Source organism: Nicotiana tabacum, chromosome 19 (genome assembly GCF_000715075.1).
Source record: "Nicotiana tabacum cultivar K326 chromosome 19, ASM71507v2, whole genome shotgun sequence".
In the NCBI taxonomy this organism is placed as follows: domain Eukaryota; kingdom Viridiplantae; phylum Streptophyta; class Magnoliopsida; order Solanales; family Solanaceae; genus Nicotiana; species Nicotiana tabacum.
The window spans coordinates 2,341,132-2,360,744 of record NC_134098.1 but is presented as its reverse complement, the minus strand read 5'-3'; the positions used below and the strand labels follow the sequence as shown (position 1 = coordinate 2,360,744).

The 19,613-nt window shown below is 35.6% G+C and overlaps 1 protein-coding gene across 2 annotated transcripts; it reads left to right on the top strand.

Moving 5' to 3' along the window:
- The first annotated feature begins 7,315 nt into the window (after positions 1-7,315).
- Positions 7,316-19,390, top strand: LOC107798740 (protein ADP-ribosyltransferase PARP3-like). Of its 2 annotated transcripts, XM_016621770.2 has the most exons (18): positions 7,316-7,516; positions 8,783-9,066; positions 9,783-9,978; positions 10,062-10,178; positions 10,256-10,313; positions 10,394-10,463; positions 15,987-16,161; positions 16,236-16,369; positions 16,455-16,692; positions 16,799-16,926; positions 17,014-17,090; positions 17,165-17,325; positions 17,419-17,628; positions 17,716-17,818; positions 17,914-17,996; positions 18,085-18,228; positions 18,313-18,495; positions 19,068-19,390. In XM_016621770.2, the coding sequence occupies exons 1-18, from the start codon at positions 7,511-7,513 to the stop codon at positions 19,137-19,139; spliced, it is 2,439 nt and encodes an 812-aa protein (XP_016477256.2). In that variant the 5' UTR covers positions 7,316-7,510; the 3' UTR covers positions 19,140-19,390. The 2 variants fall into 2 exon arrangements, with proteins under 2 accessions (XP_016477256.2, XP_075095581.1); XM_075239480.1 differs by lacking the exons at positions 7,316-7,516; positions 9,783-9,978 and having other exon boundaries at positions 8,926-9,066.
- Positions 19,391-19,613: the final 223 nt, after the last annotated feature.

Sequence of the window (19,613 nt, the reverse complement as noted above, 5' to 3'; positions counted from 1 at the left end):
AGTAATAACTCAAAATATAATGCTCAGCTCGCTCACAGCTCTGAAAAATAGGTATGCTTTTCAAATATAACAATGAAACTCAATTCTTTTCACCAAACCACCAAAACATATGAGTAAGTCTGAAACTGTGATTTTTTCCAAAACTTTCAACATGTAAATGTTTCATTATCAGATTAATTGAGGAGAGTACATATCTATGCCTACGTGTCAATGTGTAACGTAATATTGTACAACGCGATAAAAATGCATCTGTACGCATGTATGTCAAGTGTGCATGTCAAATGCGATGCACCTCAGTGATAAACCATATGCATACTCTCAGAGTATCAATTCACTCTGTCCTCCCAGTCACTCAGTCCTCATAGTCACTCAATCCTCCCAATCGTTCGGCACTCGCACTCAGTAGGTACAGTCACTCAGTCCTCCCAATCACTCGGCACTCGCTCACGGCACTCACACTTAGTAGGTATTTGCGCTCACTGTGGGTGTGTAGACTCCGGGGAGGTGGATCCGTCCCAAGCGCTATAATAAGCCAATCATGGCATGAATAAATAAAATATGTTGCGGCGTGCAGCCTGATCCCATAAATATCCTCACAATCAGACCCTATGTGTCACGCAGTCGTTGATCTCTCCAGTCTCCCTGCCTCACAAATCTCATGCCAATCGACCCAAATAATAATACTATGCTATGAGACAAATGATATCAGAGACTGAGATATGATATGCAATGAATGAGTATGTGATTTCAATTTAAGCAAAATAACTCAACAATAGAAATGTTCTCAGTGGCTTCCGGTAGTACTAGCATATGTCTAAGCATAATTTCTAACATTAGTCACAGCTCAGTTTCACTAACAGATGGAAAATACACAGAAAAGTAACAAGTATTGATTGCACAGCTCCACATAATCGATTGAGTCACAATTTCTGCGGTGCACGCCCACACGCCTGTCACCTAGCATGTGCGTCACCTCAACACCAAACACATAACACGTATATTCTGGGTTTCTTTACTACTATATCTCTCTCCTCTGTTGCTTCTTGAGCCAACAAAGTTTCTGGTTGTCTTTCCTTGCTGCTTTCAATCAATCAGAAAAGGAGGATTGAGCAATGGCTTGGGAAATAAGACAACACTTGATGGGAATTGAGGAGTAGTAAGAAATGATAAAGACTGAAATTCAATCACCCTCTCCGCTTTCTTTTCTTTAGAAGAATGCTCCGGTCTAGCATAAATGGCATACCATTAGTACCAAGTTTTGAAGCGTTACTTACCTTGAATAAGCCGAATCCAATGGTGAGCAAGCTAAACAATACTTCAAAAATTCTATTTCGCGCGTATCAACTTTCGAACGCCTTCATATCTCCGCAGTTCAAAGCCAAACGATTCGAAATTAGTCAAAAAATATGCAAATTAATCAAAATATACTCTAATGCTTACAAGTTAACAATTTATAAAAAATTCCAACTCCGCGCGAAAAGTCAACCAAAAGTCAACATGGGACTCATGCCTCGGAATCCGATAAAGTTATAAAATACGAACGCACATTCAACTACGAGTTTAACCTTATCAAATTTATCAAATTCTGACATAAACTCGACCTCCAAATCTTCAATTTAAAGTCTAGAAAATTTCTACCATTTTCAACTCAATTCACTAATTTACGGATAAAAATAATAATAGATACATGTAATTTAACCAAAATCGAGTTAGAAATTCTTATCTCGGCGTTTTTCATGAAAATCTCCTGAGAAATCGCCTCACACCGAGCTCAAAATTCCAAAAATGAAAAAACGAGACATAACTTATGTTATGCTACCCAGGGATTTACCTTTCGCGATCGCAGAAAATGCTTCGCAATCGCGAAGTACAAAATTTTTCCAGCAAATTTTACTCTATGCGATCGCGGCCATTCCCCCGCGATTGTGATGAACAATTTCTAACAAGCTTGTCCAGCTCTTCCGGATAGCTTTTAGTATAATGGTCATAACTTTTTGTACAAAACTCTAAATGAAAAATTGTTTGATTTTCTGAAAAACTAGACGCCAAAGGCTACAACTTTTATTTTTAGATCATATTCAAAGTACGTATAGATTACAAGATATGAGCTTTCAAAGTAAGGTTAGTGGCAGCGCGATTTTCTTCTATGCGATCGCGAAAAGCCTTCCGCGATCGCGATTCACTAGCCCATTTTTCCATTTTTCTCTTCGCGACACGACAATTATACGCGATCACAATGTACACTGTTATCGCCAAATATCAGCAACTAAAAATGGCCTAGAAATGGTCTGAAACCACCCTGAAACTCACCTGAGCCACTCGGGACCCCGTCCGAATATACCAACAAGTCCCATAAGATAATACGGACTTACTCGAGGCCAAATAACACATAACAACATCGAAACGACGAATCGCACCTCAAATCAAACTTAGAAAATTTTTGATCTTTCGATTTTCAAAACTCGTGCCGAACCATATTAGTTAAACTCGAATGAATTCAAAATTTGCGTACAAGTCCCAAATGACATAACGAAACTACTGAAATTTTCGGAACCACAATCTGAATACGATATTACAAAAGTCAACTCCCGGTCAAACGTGTGAGTATTTCAAACCTCCAAAATTCCAACTTTCACCAATTAGCGTCGAGGCCTTCTAGAATTATCCAAATGAAATTCAGGGCATACGCCCTAATCCAAAATCACCATCCAGACCTAACGGAATCATCAAAACTCCGATCCGAAGTCGAATACTAAAAAGTCAAACTTGGTAAACTCTTCCAACTTAAAGCTTCAAACATGAAATTCATTCTTTCAAATTATTTCCGAAACACCTGAAAACAAAACCGACGATTCAAACAAGTCATAATACATTATACGAAGATACTCAACACTTCAAATAGCTAAAAAGAACGTAAATGCTCAAAACGACCGGTCGGATCTTTACACACATATACTATGTTTGTGTCAATTTATATGGCACATTTTAGTATATTCAAAAATAATGTTATCTTTTTATATTTAGAAACAATTAGACTTATAAAATTTTAATTTAATCCTTATTTTCCACTTATTTTAAACCACAAATTAGGCTTCAAAAATTAACTTAGCCCACTAACTTAAAGCATCATCCCAATTTTCGTTTCCAGATAAGCAATATCTCCGTGACTAGCACGATTAGGAGCATTATTATTAAGCTATAACTAGCCGGATTAGCTTGTGAAAAACTGGCAACTTACTACCGCCACTAGCTTATTCAGAAAATTTAACGTAAACTCAATATTTTCACAAATTGCATACGGGTAGAACCGACCTCTATGCTTGATCTAGGCATCTGGAATAATAGGTCAAGGCTCGGCACTTACGTAAGAGATCGAAGTTATAGATGTAACTGAGCTCGATATCGAAGATCAAAGTTCGAACAAGACCATGAGATTTGCCCTCGAGTTTATCGGGGGCACGACCGACCCCGCTTCTAACGACCTCGAAGAAAAGCTTTGCCAACTCACACGACAAGTATCCGAGATTCTCGCCATTGATCAATCATTGTGACGGAAATTACGGGATTAAGTCAAAAAGGGAGCCAACGGTCTACATAATTTCCTATAAAATAATGTCTTAAAGGTTTCATCTCCCTGTATATATAAAGGGAAATGGAGTAATTCATTAGACACGTGATAACATACTAAAGAGAACAAAATACTATTTTTTCCATCTTTGTTTATATTATTCTGGCTTCAATAATATCACATATAAATTCAAAGGAAATCAATCTTGTGAGGCTTAAGTTGTTCAATCTGCATGGTTTGCATTTATTTTTTTTTTACTTATTCTTCTATATTAAATCTTATTTCTCACTTTGTATCAAATTAGATCACAAATCTTTCAAAATGCGTATAAATTCAATTGTTATCCGATTTTGGGGGTAAACATAAATTATATATCATTATTGGTGATAACGATTAAAGTTAAAATGTGTATCAAATTATTAATTCCGCAAAGGACCGGTCCATAGACTTGACAAATTTTATTTAGTTCCCCCTTAAATTTCACGTGATTTTTAATATCGCTTGAACTTACAAAATTGATAGTCTTGTCCCCCACTGATGATGTGGCAAAGAGCATGAATACACTCTCTTCTAGAAAAATCAAAAAAATTAGCTTTGAAGTGGGGTATTTTTCAAATATTAATTGTCACATAATCATATATAATAATATATTTGTTCCAACTGTATTTCTCGTTGTTTCTTCTTAATATACATTGCATATTTTTTCCCAAATGTAATTTTTTAGATACAATGAATACATGTTTCAACTATGTATATTTTATCTTTCTTTTTTCCGATCCAAATCTACTACAAGAGTTAGTTGAAACTCCATTTATTTTAGTCAAATAAAAAGAGATTTAGCCAAAGTAATGAAGTTCAAATGGTATATTTTCTAAAAAGAAAAAAATTATTGTGTGTTTTAATTTTTATTTTCATGCAATGACTATTTATTTAAACTATGCATTTTATCTTTTCGAGTCAAATTCATAAATATTTGGTCGGAGTTTTACTATTTTAGCTAAAATATTTGTTTAGCCAATATATGGAGTACCAACAATGCATTTATTTATTTTTTAGATGCAATGATAATATGTTAATTGTGTATTCTTTCTTTTACTAACCAAATATTAAAAAGTAACTTGATCAAAATATCATTATCTTTAGCTAAATAAAAAATTATAGTCAAAATATCGTTGTTTCAAGAGTATAAATTTTGGCACGAAAAAAACAATTTCAATAGTAGGTGGACTTAACAAGATAAAAATATATATTTTATTATAAAAATACTACATGGACAAAAAAATTCATGTGGTGTCACACTTCCACGAATTGTTAGCGTTCAGGGGTCGAGGCTGAAATTACTAAGTTCAGGAGTATTAAAACACACGTAAAATTTAAGAAAAACTAAATAAAAATTGTCAATTCAGGAGATCACGAGCTATTCTGCCTATTAATTCCATAGTAACAATTTATATGAAGCACGTGTTACAATACTATGTTTATTAAGTTGGTATAAACGTCATATATGACTAAGGTTTTCCTTAGCTCATTTGGTGCACCTAATAACTTATTAATTTAAAATAAAACAAAAAACAATTGTACTACATTATATTTTCTCTTCGGTCACGTTTACATAACTAGGGACTAGGGATTAGGGACTAGGGAGTAGTGCGTGTATATATATAATAATTATTTTCACAAGTGCACACAATTTTGCTAAGTCAAATTTTGACCACTGCTCAACACAAACACAGATAGTCATAGGTGCATCATTCATTTTGGTTTTTAATTATGGAAGACAAAGTAAGAAAACATATTTCTTGCGACTTGTTTGGACAACAAGGTGTCTAAATAAAATTTATGGATTAAAGCCAAATTTTAATAAGGGACCTTTTTAAAAAAAAATCATTTGTAGTGTAGTATCTTATAAAACATACAATATTAATATTTACATTGGTTTTTTTTTTTTTTTGTAGTGTAGTTATCTTACGACATATAATATGAAGCATTAATATTTATATTGATAAGAAAATTCAAGTTAATAAGATGATACCTACGTATTTATAATGTGTTACCTTGGATCTTATTTTAAAAAATATTATTTACCTATATGAAGATTTAAGTAGCTTAATTTAAAGTTCTAAAATATTTCTATTATTAAAAAATAGATAGCCTTTCTTTCTACTTTTATGAGGAGTTTGTATTTCTTTTTCTATAAACTTTAATATTGTCTAAGAGAAAATAAAATAGAAAATTCACAACTAAAAATATTTTTGGGACCCCAAAATTTAGCAGGCCTAAAGCAAAGGCTTTACTAGCCTCCCTCGTGAGCCACCCTTGTCGGAGAGTTGTTATATATCACTTCATAATATATGTATAATATTATATTATATTATATTGATAAATACAATATTTTGATAGATTGTATTGTATACCGTTGTTGTTTATGATGTCATGCACTAAAAATATGAAGAATAAACTAACAATATTATAAAGAAAATATATTTTAATTGTGTAAAATTAATATATAAAAATATAGAATTAAAAAATAAGATTATTGAATAACAAAGAAGGGCAAAATGAGAAAATAAGGTTATAATGACCTGACTACACCAAAATAGTCGTTACATAAGTAATATTTCGTTATTACATAATGATAGATTTAATAATACAATATAATAAAATTAAAGTAATAATCAAAATAAATACTATATTTAAAATATTATATATTTAAAATAACAATATAATACAATAGCTAACAAGTTAAACAACCATCCAAACAAGCTATAATAAATATCTTATAAAATTAGTAAAGACATATGTAACCTGAACGGAACACTATGTTTATTTTAAAAAAATTGCTCCCTAAAGTAAACACCAGGGGTGTTTATAAAATCCGAAAAATCGAACCAAATCGAAACCGAACCAAACCGACCAAAAATCGATACTTTTTAGGGTTGGTTTGTTTTTTGTTTTAAATTTTAAATACCGATCAAATTTGGTTTGGTTTTGATTTTAATAAAAAAATAACCGAAAAACCAAACCAAACCAACTATAAAACTAGCTATTTAAATTTATTATTACACCTATATATATGTATATTTTTATATAAAATTTCTAAAATTTTATGGTACATATTAGTCATTTGTATTTTTAGTCTAGTTCTTTGCTATTATAATAATCTAATTCTTTGCCTTCTAGTTTGATTGGTACTTTTCTTTTGTTAAGTATAAAAATTTATTTCATGTTAAAAATAATTAATTTTTAATTGAGTACTTAAATTGTTCATCACTATTTGAGTCAATTATTATCAATATATTTCGATAAATGATAGGTTTTTTCAAAAAGCAATTGATTTGGTAGTATTATGTTAAAAATATAACTGCCGAAATATGAGTTTGGTAATGTATGTCTCATATTTAAGAAAAAATTAATAAATAAGTAAAAAAATAAAAAAAAAACAAAAAAAAAACAAAATCAATAAAAAGTCGACTTAATTAATTTAATTTAATTCTAATATTTAAAAAATCAGATTTGATTTCTATATAGCGAAAAACCCAACAAGGAACACCCCTACCTCAAATCGACTTACTTAGATTTGATTTCTACGTTAAAGCATGTCCTTGCATGAAACAGTTATAACATAATGGAGCAAAAACTCTATTGCTCGAGTCGTGTCAAGCAGTGACTATTTGCTAGTACACTTGTCACCTTATACTAATGACACACAAAACCACGATCCAAAACCCAACACTAGCACGTCTACCCTTTTGTTGGTAATTGTAAAATGAGTTAAAACTTCGAGAGTACCACTCCACTTCTGTTCTGATTCTGTATATCAAGTGGAGTAGTACAAAGAATTTCGAGAAATCTTTGGAATATATATTTCTCTACCCAATTTAGTAGTATTCGTGTTGTTTTGACTCTTTCTTTTTCTAGTGGTGACCAAAGGAAAACACTAAAATGAAGGTTTGTTGTTGTTCTTCTTCTTCTTCTTATATTTGCCTTTTCGAAGTATTTTCTTGGTAATATACTAAATGGTCACTGTAATTTTTAGCTCAATCTTGAAAATGGAAGTTTGCTCTACCTTTGTTTTTAATTAGTTACCAAGTTAATCTTTCGTTGGTTTTTACAAATTCTAATTTGTAGTACAACTAAGAAGTATTCTTGAAATAGAAATAATATGCTTGCACTAAGAACTGTTCTTGAAATTCCTAGTTCTTTTCTTAAATCCTGATGAATATTTAAAGGGTCCTTGGTTTTCACTAAATATTGAGGATTCTCAAAGTTGTGGAAGCAAAATGTCATGCATGTGTTTTATATGGTAAGTTTGTGGATGTAGTAATCATGTTTAATTAGTGCATTTTTAGTGGATAGTGAGTGAGTAAAGCTTCTGGTTCAAGTAAAATTTGATGCTCATAATTCATGCTAGTGTTGGTGTTGTGGGTTGAGTTGGATAATTTTGAAGCCTCTAAATGTATGAACATTTTGTAGTATTTGGTTAATGTGTGAGAAAATTGAAACAAACGTTTTTTTTTTAATTTTCTCTATTGGTATATATAAATTTTATAAGAACTATGCAACATTATCTTGAAGTCTTAACTCATACCCTATGTAAAAAGTTGTTACTCTAGCCATGTAGTTTAACCTGTTATAATAGATTGTTATTGGGGAAAATGACATTGTATAGTCACTCTCAAGATAATAGCCGAAAAATGTGTACTTCCTCCATTCCAGTTTATATGAACCTATTTATTTTTTGATCTTTCTAAAAGAGTGACCCCTTTCTAAATTTAGAAACAATTTAGCTTAAACTTCCAATTTCACCCTTAATGATAAACTTTTATAACCATACAAATACTCTGAACCATTTATGACTTGTTTACGACCACAAATTCCAAAAGTCTTTCTTTTTTTTTTAAACTACGCGGCCAATCAAACAAGATCATATGAATTGGAACACACTGAGTATTTTTTTTTGTTTACATATACACACATTTCTATATGTTATATACAGAAAATATACAGATTTTATACACTTTTGTGGTTAGCAACTGGAAATACTTCCTGCTGCATGGTTAGAAGTGATCTTTGCCCTTGTTATAGTAGATTGTAGTTGGTAGTTCCACTTATAATGGCTAGGTACGAGTAGGTATTCTTTTACACAGTCAGTATATAGAAGTTGAACTCGAAAATGTGTTAACAAAAGTAGTATTGTACGTTATGCATGTGAAGGTTCACGAGACCCGATCTCAAGCGCACACAGCAAGTGAAAAGAGGAAGATGACAAGGAAGCGGAAGGCAGAAACTAAGAGCCAAGATTCTGCCTCACCAAAGAAGGCAAAAACAGAGGAAGATAATGGCCAAGAAGGTGAAGAATCGATGGTCGATATCAGAGTTGAGTTTGAGAAGTTTTGTAAGGCTATAGCTGAGCATCTTTCCATCAAGCAAATGCGCGAAATTCTTGAAGCGAATGGCCAATATTCTTCCTGTGACGATGATGCTGTTGTTCCTAGATGGTAAGTAAATCCAGTTTGTCCAAAATAATTCTTTTAACTTTTCATCCTATCATAATGACCGCATAGGCCACGCCAGTTTAGTTGGAACCTGACTAATTCTTAGTCATGTTAGTACATTCACTTTAGGTCTAGTCTGTTAGACTTATTATAAATTCATATATATGCTAGTAGAAAATGTTAGTATTGCTTTTTTGACTTTTTCACTATTGCGTTTCTTTACCTATTCTGTTGTGATTGGTTATGCATGCTTGCTTTGACCAACTCCGAGCAATCTTATTTATTGGTGGATTTCGACCAAGGGTCTATCGGAAATAGTCTCTTGACCCCTAAGGTAGGGGTAATGGTGCGTACACACTACCCTCCACAGGCTCCACTTGTGTGATTATACTGGGTTCGTCGTTGTTGTTGTTGTAGAGTCTTCGAGTGCTAGAGAAACTAATTTTATATGATATTGGACGAAGATGGGCTTAAATGGAACAATGTGACTAGTGAGGATTCATATGGCCGGCCCCGACTTGCTTGGATTAAGGTGTAGTGGTAGTAGTAGTAGTAGCTGTTGTTGTATCTAATTATAGTATAAGTGAAGGAAGATTCTGTACTAAAAGCAGACTGATGGATGTAATTTCCATTATATACTGAAATTTTTCTTTAGTAGATGAATATGTGGTTTATTGTGATACTTGTATATGCTCATCCTCTCCCCTTCTCCTGTACAGTCAAGACATAATGTTCTACGGGCCACTGGACAACTGTCCCATTTGTGGTGGCATGTTGGAATGCTCTGGCGACCGTTATCACTGTGTTGGAGATTATAGTGAGTGGTCGAGTTGTATTTACAGCACGAGGGAACCACTTCGAAGAGAAGACACTCTTAGATTCCCTAAATCTGTTGAAAGTACTCCAGTCTCTGATGTAATGTGCTACTTATCTTTTCTTTTCTTGTTGTAAGACCGGAAAATCGGGCAAAAAATTGACCATCTCTTATATTGTAATAGCTGATCAAGAAACATGGAGACCCGAAGAAGAACCGCCCGCCAAAGAAATATTCTGCCCCAGAGAAACCATTTGATGGGATGATGATATCTCTAGCCGGTTGTCTTACACGAACCCATGTATGTACTTCTGTTCGAATGAATTCAGCCTCATATAGTGTGGTTTTTGTGTTGCTAAGAGTTTGTTTTCTGCACAGCAATACTGGAAATCGAAAATCGAGAAATATGGTGGAAAAGTGAACAACTCTGTCATTGGTAACTCTCCAGTGTAATTAATTTTTTTGTGAAATTTACTTATGCAGTTGCTTTGAAACTAAAATTGTTCCTTCTGACAGGGGTGACTTGCTTGGTAGTTTCTCCAGCTGAGCGAGATCGTGGGGGCTCATCTAAAGTAGCTGAAGCTGTGTATGTATATTTGATTGACACTGCATGAATTAGTCTTGGTTCTACATTGGCTTTAAGACCATGCTTTTGTTGCGGAAGCCAAATGTATATAGTGTGAATGAGTCACAACTACTATACCAAAAATTATAACAACCACTAAATAATAAACAAGACAATAAGACAACAATAAAAGAACACCAGAATTTACGAGGTTCGGCCAATTTTGCCTACTTCCTCGGACACAATCAATATTTTATTCCACTGCAAAATTACAAGTGAAATAATACTAAAGAGAGAAGATACAAATGCCTTAAGAAGATAAAAGGCAAATGAGAGGTGTATATAAATCCTAAACATTAGGCCTCCTTTTATAGGGTGAAATTCTCATTCAAAATTGTCATCCACCGATGTGGTACTTTTGCCAATTTCAACAAATCTCCACCTTGGCAAAATTCCACATCTTCAATTTTCTCTCAATAACAAATTTTGGTTGTGTCTTCATCTTCAATCTTTAGTGTTCAACAATGTTGATCAAATCCAAACAATGTTGAAACTTGACCGCAGTCACCACTTTTGTCAGCATATCAGCAGGGTTCTCCGTAGTATGAATTTTCTTCACCGTGACTCCACCTTCTTCTATGATTTCTCGTACGAAATGATACCGAACATCAATGTGCTTCGTCCTTGCATGATAAACTTGGTTCTTCGCTAATTGAATAGCACTTTGACTATCACAAAAAATTGTAATATTTTTTTGTTCAATACCAAGCTCCTTTAGCAACCCCTGAAGCCAAATTGCCTCCTTCACAGCCTCCGTAATAGCCATGTACTCTGCCTCTGTTGTAGACAAAGCAACTGTTGACTGCAAAGTAGACTTCCAACTAACTGGTGCCTTTGCAAAAGTAAACACATAACCAGTAGTTGACCTTCGTTTGTCCAGATCACCCGCAAAATCTGAGTCACAATATCCAACTACAGACCGATTGCCTTCCTGCTCAAAAACTAACCCAACATCTACAGTACTATGAATATACCGTAGAATCCATTTCACAGCTTGCCAATGCTCCTTTCCTGGATTATGCATATATCTGCTAATAACTCCAACGGCTTGTGAAATGTCAGGTCTCGTACAAACCATTGCATACATCAAGCTACCAACAACATTTGCGTATGGTACCCTTGACATATACTCCTGTTCAGTTTCATCCTTTGGCGACATAGTATTACTTAGCTTAAAATGGGGAGCAAGTGGCGTACTAATTGGCTTAGTCTTCTTATCTATGCCAAAACGCTTTAGTACTCTCTTCAAATATTCTTTCTGAGATAAACAGAGTTTCTTTGTACGTCTATCTCTTATTATCTCCATGCCAAGAATTTTCTTTGCCTCACCCAGATCCTTCATCTCGAACTCCTCCTTCAGTTGAATCTTCAACTTATCAATTTCTTCCGAATTCTTGGAAGTTATCAACATATCATCAACATATAGGAGAAGATATACAAAGGAACCATCATTAAGTTTGCGCAAATACACACAATGATCGTATTTGCTTCTCTTATACCCTTGCCGCAACATAAACTTGTCAAATCGCTTGTACCATTGTCTAGAAGATTGTTTCAATCCGTACAACGATTTTTCAAGTTTGCATACTATATTTTCTTTTCCAGCAACTTTGAATCCTTCTGGCTGAGTCATGTAGATTTCCTCCTCCAAGTTTCCATGTAAAAACGCAGTTTTTACATCCATCTGAACTAGTTCCAAATCCAACTGTGCTACCAAAGCCAACATAATTCTAATGGAGGAATGTTTTACAACTGGAGAAAATACTTCATTGTAATCAATTCCCTCCTTTTGAGCATATCCTTTGGCCACCAATCTTGCTTTGTAGCGAACATCTTCTTGGTTAGGAAATCCTTCTTTCTTTGCAAATACCCATTTGCACCCAATTGCTTTCTTTCCCTTCGGGAGATTGGCCAATTTCCATGTATGATTCTGATGAAGGGACTGCATTTCTTCATTCATGGCAATCCTCCACTTATCTTCTTCTGAACTTTGGATTGCGTCTTTATAAGTGGTAGGAACACCATCAGCTACAATTGAGGTTGCACAAGCAACCGTCTCTATAAGACGAACAGGTTTCGTTATTGTCCTTTTTGGCCTGCTGGTTGCTATTGATTCAAGTTGTTGTCGAGGTTCCTGAGTTGGAATCTCCCTTTCTACTGGCTCTTCTTCCAGAGGGTAATCTTCATGAGTTTCCTCCTCTGCTTCTTGTGTAGGAAAAATAAATTTTCCCTCAAACTCCACCTGCTTTGATGCACCACCAGTTTGTTTGACATCTTCAACTGTCATCTTATTTGTTATGGTAGATTCATCAAAGGTAACATCTCTGCTGAATATAATATTCCTTGTCTCTGGACACCATAAGCGGTATCCTTTGACTCCAGAAGTAATCCCCATAAATATAGCCTTCTTTGCTCTCGGATTCAATTTTGACTCTTTCACATGATAGTATGCAATTGAGCCAAACACGTGCAAAGAGTCATAATCTACAGCAGGTTTTCCATACCATTTTTCAAATGGTGTCTTGCCATCAATAGCAGCAGATGGTAGACGATTAATGAGGTGGCATGCATATGTAATTGCCTCAGCCCAAAATTCTTTGCCCAAGCCAGCATTGGACAACATACACCGTACCTTCTCCAGTAAAGTCCGGTTCATACGTTCTGCCACTCCATTCTGTTGTGGTGTATTTCTGACAGTGAAGTGTCGGACGATGCCATCATTTTCACAGACCTTATTGAAATGATCATTTTTGTATTCACCTCCATTGTCTGTGCGAATACACTTGATCCTCCTGCCTGTTTGATTCTCCACCATCGTTTTCCATTTGAGAAAAATTCCCAACACTTCATCTTTCCTCTTCATTGTATACACCCACACTCTTCGGGAAAAATCATCAACAAAGGTTACAAAATAGTGCTTCCCACCCAATGAAGGTGTTTTGGAAGCACCCCAAACATCAGAGTGTACATAATCCAAAATGCCTTTAGTATTATGGATCGCTATACCAAATTTAACCCTTGTCTGTTTCCCTTTGACACAATGCTCGCAAAACTCCAAGTTGCAAGTCTTTACGCCTTTTAACAATCCTTGATTAGATAAAGCTTTCAAGGATTTTCCTCCAGCATGTCCCAAGCGCATGTGCCATAGCCTGGTTGCTTCTGCCTCTTTGTCATCACTGGATGTCACTGTTGCTGTCCCAATAACTGTGCTACCACGATAGCAGTACATGTTATTGTTCTTCCGATTGGCCTTCATTACCACTAGTGCACCGGAGCATATTCTCATCACTCCATTTTCTGCAATGATTTTGAACCCTTTTGATTCTAGGGCTCCCACAGAGATGAGATTCTTCTTCAAACCCGGTACATATCGAACATCTGTTAATGTTCTGATCATTCCATCATGGCTCCTTAATCTTATTGAACCAATGCCATATGAGGTAAGAGGGCTGTTATCCGCTGTGCGGATGACTCCATATTCTCCTTCTTGAAAATTCACGAACCAGTCCTTGTTGGGACACATATGGTAGCTACAAGCCGAGTCCATCAACCATATGTCTGATGATGTTGATAACTCTGTTGTAACTAATGAGAAGTCTGAATCATCACAATCAGCTACATTTGAATCCATAATGGCCTTTCCATTGTTATGTCTGACCTTATTCTTCAACTTCGGACAGTCTTTCTTCCAGTGCCCCTTTTCTCGACAAAAGGCACATTCATCTTTGCTGGGTCTAGATCTCGACTTGGATCTTCCCTTCTTAGTCCTCGTTTGATTTTGAGGACGACCCCTCACAATTAGTGCTTGTTCTTCTCCGCCCTTCTGTTTTTCTCCCTTTCTTTGTTCATAGCTGTACAAAGCCGAACAAACTTCTCTGAGAGAAATTTCGTCATTTCCATGGAGTAGAGTAGTTTCAAGGTGCTCGTACTCATTAGGAAGTGACCCCAATAACATCAAGGCCAAGTCACCATCATCAAAAGTTGCATCCATATTTTGCAAATCTGTGACCAACTTATTGAAACTGGTGATATGTTCATTCATTGTGGTACCAGGAACATAGGTAAAGCGAAACAGTCTCTTCTTCATGTACAATTTATTTTGACTGTTTTTCTTCAAAAATTTATCCTCCAGTGCTTTCCATAATTTACTTGCAGAAGTTTCCTTTGTGTATGGATATTTCTGCTCTCTAGCAAGGTAGGATCGAATGGTACCGCAAGCAACACGATTGATAATTTTCCAATCTTCTTCTCCAATAACATCTGGCTTCTTTTCTTCAATGGCAAGATCTAACCCTTGTTGAAAAAGAACATCTAGAACCTCGCCTTGCCACATCCCAAAATGTCCTGACCCGTCAAAAATTTCTACCGCAAATTTCGCATTTGACACAATTCTTGTCATAAGCGAAGATGCCAACGATGACGTATTATTGACACTTGATGTAGATTCTTCTTGTTTACTGTCTCCCATTTTGACACAAATATTATTTAGTAGCTGACGACACAAATCAAGATTATTTCCTTTCTGGTGTGGAAGATCAGACTAAGCTGCAACCACAGAGCATACTCAGATAGAACCTTGACTCAGTTACCAAGATAGATCTTTTCTGATGTGGAAGATCAGACTATGCTGCAACCACAGAGCATACTTAGACAGTACCTTGGCTCTGATACCAATTGTTGCGGAAGCCAAATGTATATAGTGTGAATGAGTCACAACTACTATACCAAAAATTATAACAACCACTAAATAATAAACAAGACAATAAGACAACAATAAAAGAACACCAGAATTTACGAGGTTCGGTCAATTTTGCCTACTTCCTCGGACACAATCAATATTTTATTCCACTGCAAAATTACAAGTGAAATAATACTAAAGAGAGAAGATACAAATGCCTTAAGAAGATAAAAGGCAAATGAGAGGTGTATATAAATCCTAAACATTAGGCCTCCTTTTATAGGGTGAAATTCTCATTCAAAATTGTCATCCACCGATGTGGTACTTTTGCCAATTTCAACAAGGTAGAGGTGGATCCAGGATTTTAAGCGGCTTCAACTTTTATGTTTTCGCTGTTGAACCCATCACATTATTGCATTTATGGGTTCAAAACTTAATACTCCCTTCATTTTGAAATTAATGAACCTATTTCTTTTTTAGTTTTTTACAAAAAGAATGATCCTTGTATAAATTTGGAAATAATGTAACTTTAAACTTCCCATTTAGAGGATTTATAGTCACACAAATATCTATGGATTGTTTTAGACCACAAGTTTCGCAAGTTTTCCATTGTTTCTTAGAACCCCGTGCAAAGTCAAATAGGCGGGTTCATTCTTTTTGAAATTGAGGGAGTAGTACTTATTTGTTAAGTTTTCAGTGATCTGTTTACATATAGTCGTCTATGCTATGTGTAAAAAATTATTGGGTTCGCTCGTAGAGTTTATGCTGCATCCTCCTCTGAATTATGAGGTATTATTGTCCCTCAGGGAGAGGAGTATACCAGTTGTGAGGGAGGCTTGGTTGAGTGACAGTATTGAAAAGGAACAAGCCCAGCCGTTAGATGCATACGACATCGCCAGTGACATTGCTGTAGAAGGTAGAGGTATTCCACTTGATAAGATGGATCCAAGTGAGGAGGCACTCGAAACCATAACAGCTGAGGTATGCTTCCGCCTTTTCATATTTGCGACTTACATTTGAGGTTTGCTTCAACTATTGTCTTTTGTTTATTGTAGCTAAAAGTTTTTGGAAAGAGAGGGGTGCACAAAGACACTAAGATGCAGGATGAAGGCGCAAGAATATTGGAGAAAGATGGATTATTGTATAATTGTGCACTGTCTGTTTGCAACCAAAAGAACCAAATCAATAAGTAATGCACAAAAGTGGTCCAGTTTTTTTAAGTTCCTAATAGTATCGGCAGTAACTGATGAAGTGAATTCTTTAAATTGATGCAGTTTCTGCATTATGCAACTTATCATGTCGCCGGAGAATTGTTTGCACATGTACTGTAAAAAGGGCAGAATTGGTGATAGCATAAGAGCAGATGACAAGCTAGAGGAATGGGAAGATGTCGACGATGCGATTAAGGAGTTTGCTAGGCTCTTCCAAGAGCTAACTGGAAATGAGTTCGAATCCTGGGAAAGGGAAAAAAAGATTCAGAAGAAACATCACAAGTTTTTCCCTATCGATGTCGTATGTCACTCTTTAAATTCATTGTTCTTCAGGAAACAATTACATAGTGTTTGCCAAACGTTAAGGCATATATGTCGTTAATAACTGCCGATTTGGAATTCTTTAGGATGATGGGGTGGAGGTTAGGCATGGAGCGCTCGGCCTAAGGCAACTCGGTTCTTCTGCTGCACATAGTAAGCTTGACCCAATGGTAGCAAATTTCATGAAAGTCCTTTGCAGTCAGGAGATCTACAGGTATTACGCCGTTCAAACTGGTGATGATTTCTCTTTTCCTTGCGCATCTGAAACAAACCTAAAGTGTTGTATATATGGCGGATGAAGGTATGCTTTAATGGAGCTGGGACATGATTCACCCGAAGTTCCCATCGGAATGCTTACTGATCTTCATTTGAAAAGATGTAAGTCTTTCTATGCATAGTGCATTGTTTACAGGTAATAAATGTTTCGAAGTTTATTTACTGTTGCTCTACAGGTGAAGAAACTCTATTGTATTTTGTGGAAAAAGTAAAATCGGTGAAGGAAACAGGGCAGGAAGCAGAGGGTGTTTGGTATGACTTCAGCCAAAGATGGTTTACTCTCATGCCATCTATAAGGCCTTTTACTTTCAGGGACTACACCGATCTCGCCGAGCATGTAAAAGTCATTTTTCTTTTTCTTTCTTTTTTTCTTTCAAATCTTTAGCATTATATTTTAAAGTGTTCATCTTACTCATTGCAAATTTTCAAGGCTGCATCTGCCTATGAAACTATTCGGGACGTCAATTTTGCGTCGCGCATTATTCAGGACATGTCTGGCTCTACACTCGATGATCCTCTCTTCGAGCGTTACAAGAAACTCGGCTGTATTGTTTCTCCTTTAGAGAAAGAGTCAGATGACTACAAAATGATAGTGAACTACGTCGAGAAAACTTACGAACCGATCAGCGTCGGAGAAATGGTAAGATTTATTCTCCCTTTCCAATCATCTGTTTCAAATCTGGAACCTTCACTATGATCTGAACTTAAGAATTGCGCGTTTCACCAGAGCTATGGGGTATCAGTTGAGAATATATTTGCTGTTGAAGTTAGTTCTTGCCCTTCCCTTGATGACATCAAGAAATTACCAAACAAAGTTCTTCTCTGGTGTGGTAAGTATTTTCTAACAGTATTATCTTATAGTTCTCTGGCATATAATTCTCGGTTGATGGTTGTGTTCACGACGATGAATGTTATCGTCGATCAGGTACAAGGAGTTCAAATCTTTTGAGGCACTTGCAGAAAGGTTTCTTACCTTCAGTTTGTTCACTTCCTGTATCAGGATACATGGTACGAGATTGTTTTCATAAAAGAAAATGATTTTACAAATGAGCTTTCGTTAGCATGCATTTGCACTCACCGCTATATATGTGTGCAGTTCGGAAGAGCCGTTGTTTGTTCGGATGCTGCAGCAGAAGCTGCCAGATATGGTTTCACAGCTATAGACAGACCAGAAGGTTTCTTGGTATTAGCTGTTGCTTCACTAGGAGAAGAAGTTAAGGAATTCTCTAATCCTCCAGAGGTAGGAAAGTGAATATTGAAGAAAACGACTCTGAAAAGGTTTATTTTGTATTTGATCTGATTGTGTGATTTGTATTGTAAGCAGGATACTAAAGCACTGGAAGAAAAGAAAATTGGAGTAAAAGGACTTGGAAGGAAGAAAACTGATGAGAAAGAGCATTTTGTTTGGAAGGATGATATTAAAGTACCTTGTGGTAGGCTGATTCCATCAGAACACAAGGATAGTGTCCTCGAGTACAACGAATATGCCGTCTATGATCCACAGCAGGTACTTTATATATACATTTTTGTGAGTTCAACTTCTATGTGCGGTCAGTGTACAATTTTGATTTACATTTTTAAAACCCAAACGAAACAGTCAACCTAAACGATCTACAGCTGTCCGTAATAAGGGGTGTAGTAACTTGAATACTGTGGCATGTAACCTACTACAATAGGTTTAATATGTGGTTTGAAGCATGGGCGGAGCTTTAGGGGGCGGAAGAGGGGAGGACCTATGTTATCAAGTGAGGGGCCATAGGCACCCGGAAAGTTCGACAAAATTTTCCTGAATACATATATATATATATATATAGGAAATACTGATATATTAGTAGTGGCACCTTGTATACAAAGTGGATTTTGGTCAAAAGCAGAAGTACACTCCGACCTTCAAATTTTGGGTCCGCCTAATGACCGAACATATGTGTCGGGATTTTTGTTGTGTAAACAAAGTCAATTTTTGTTTTGTTATATATTATGTTAGATGTTGAATACTCTAAACTTCTTGACATGCTTACTTTTTTCATTTTTGGAATCCCCGCGTGATATTGACATATTGCATTGTTCTTGTCTGTCTAGGTGAGCATAAAGTACTTGGTGGCGGTGAAATTCGACAAGCAAGGTGTAGTATATGATACATCTGAAGCATAGCAATGAAGGAAAATGGAGCAGGGAATTGTTGTACATCCATATTTTGCCTATTCTCCTGTATTCGCTACGGACTTTGGGAGTAGTTTGTTTTGCTGTAGTTAAGAAGGCAATCACTGTGTTTTGTGTATGTTGTTCATACTTTTCTTATGTGGTAGATGTTGATCTTCTGCTCTTTTTTGTTACTTCAGCCAAGTATGATCTCTGTTGTAATGTTACTATGTCTGAACATTATTTTTCTCCTTTGCTTTGAAGTTCCTGTTCATATGTTATAATGTTGGCAGCTGCTATGTGGATATGGCTATTTCTCGATTTAGCTTTTGCATATTTACAATGAAGATCCTTTTGAACACAATCTATAATATTTAAGCCTCATTTTGTAGAGGATAAGATCGTTTATATGTTCATTTTGGCTTTGTTATTCTACGCTGAATTAAACATAATACCATAGCTTTAGTGTCTGTTTTGTGCATAAAG

What these genes read in the sequence shown, in the direction of transcription:
- LOC107798740 (XM_016621770.2), top strand. An exon ending in TGCAGTCAGGAGATCTACAG is followed by an intron (nt 16,927 to 17,013) that starts GTATTACGCCGT and finishes TGGCGGATGAAG; the next exon opens with GTATGCTTTAATGGAGCTGG. An exon ending in TGATCTTCATTTGAAAAGAT is followed by an intron (nt 17,091 to 17,164) that starts GTAAGTCTTTCT and finishes GTTGCTCTACAG; the next exon opens with GTGAAGAAACTCTATTGTAT.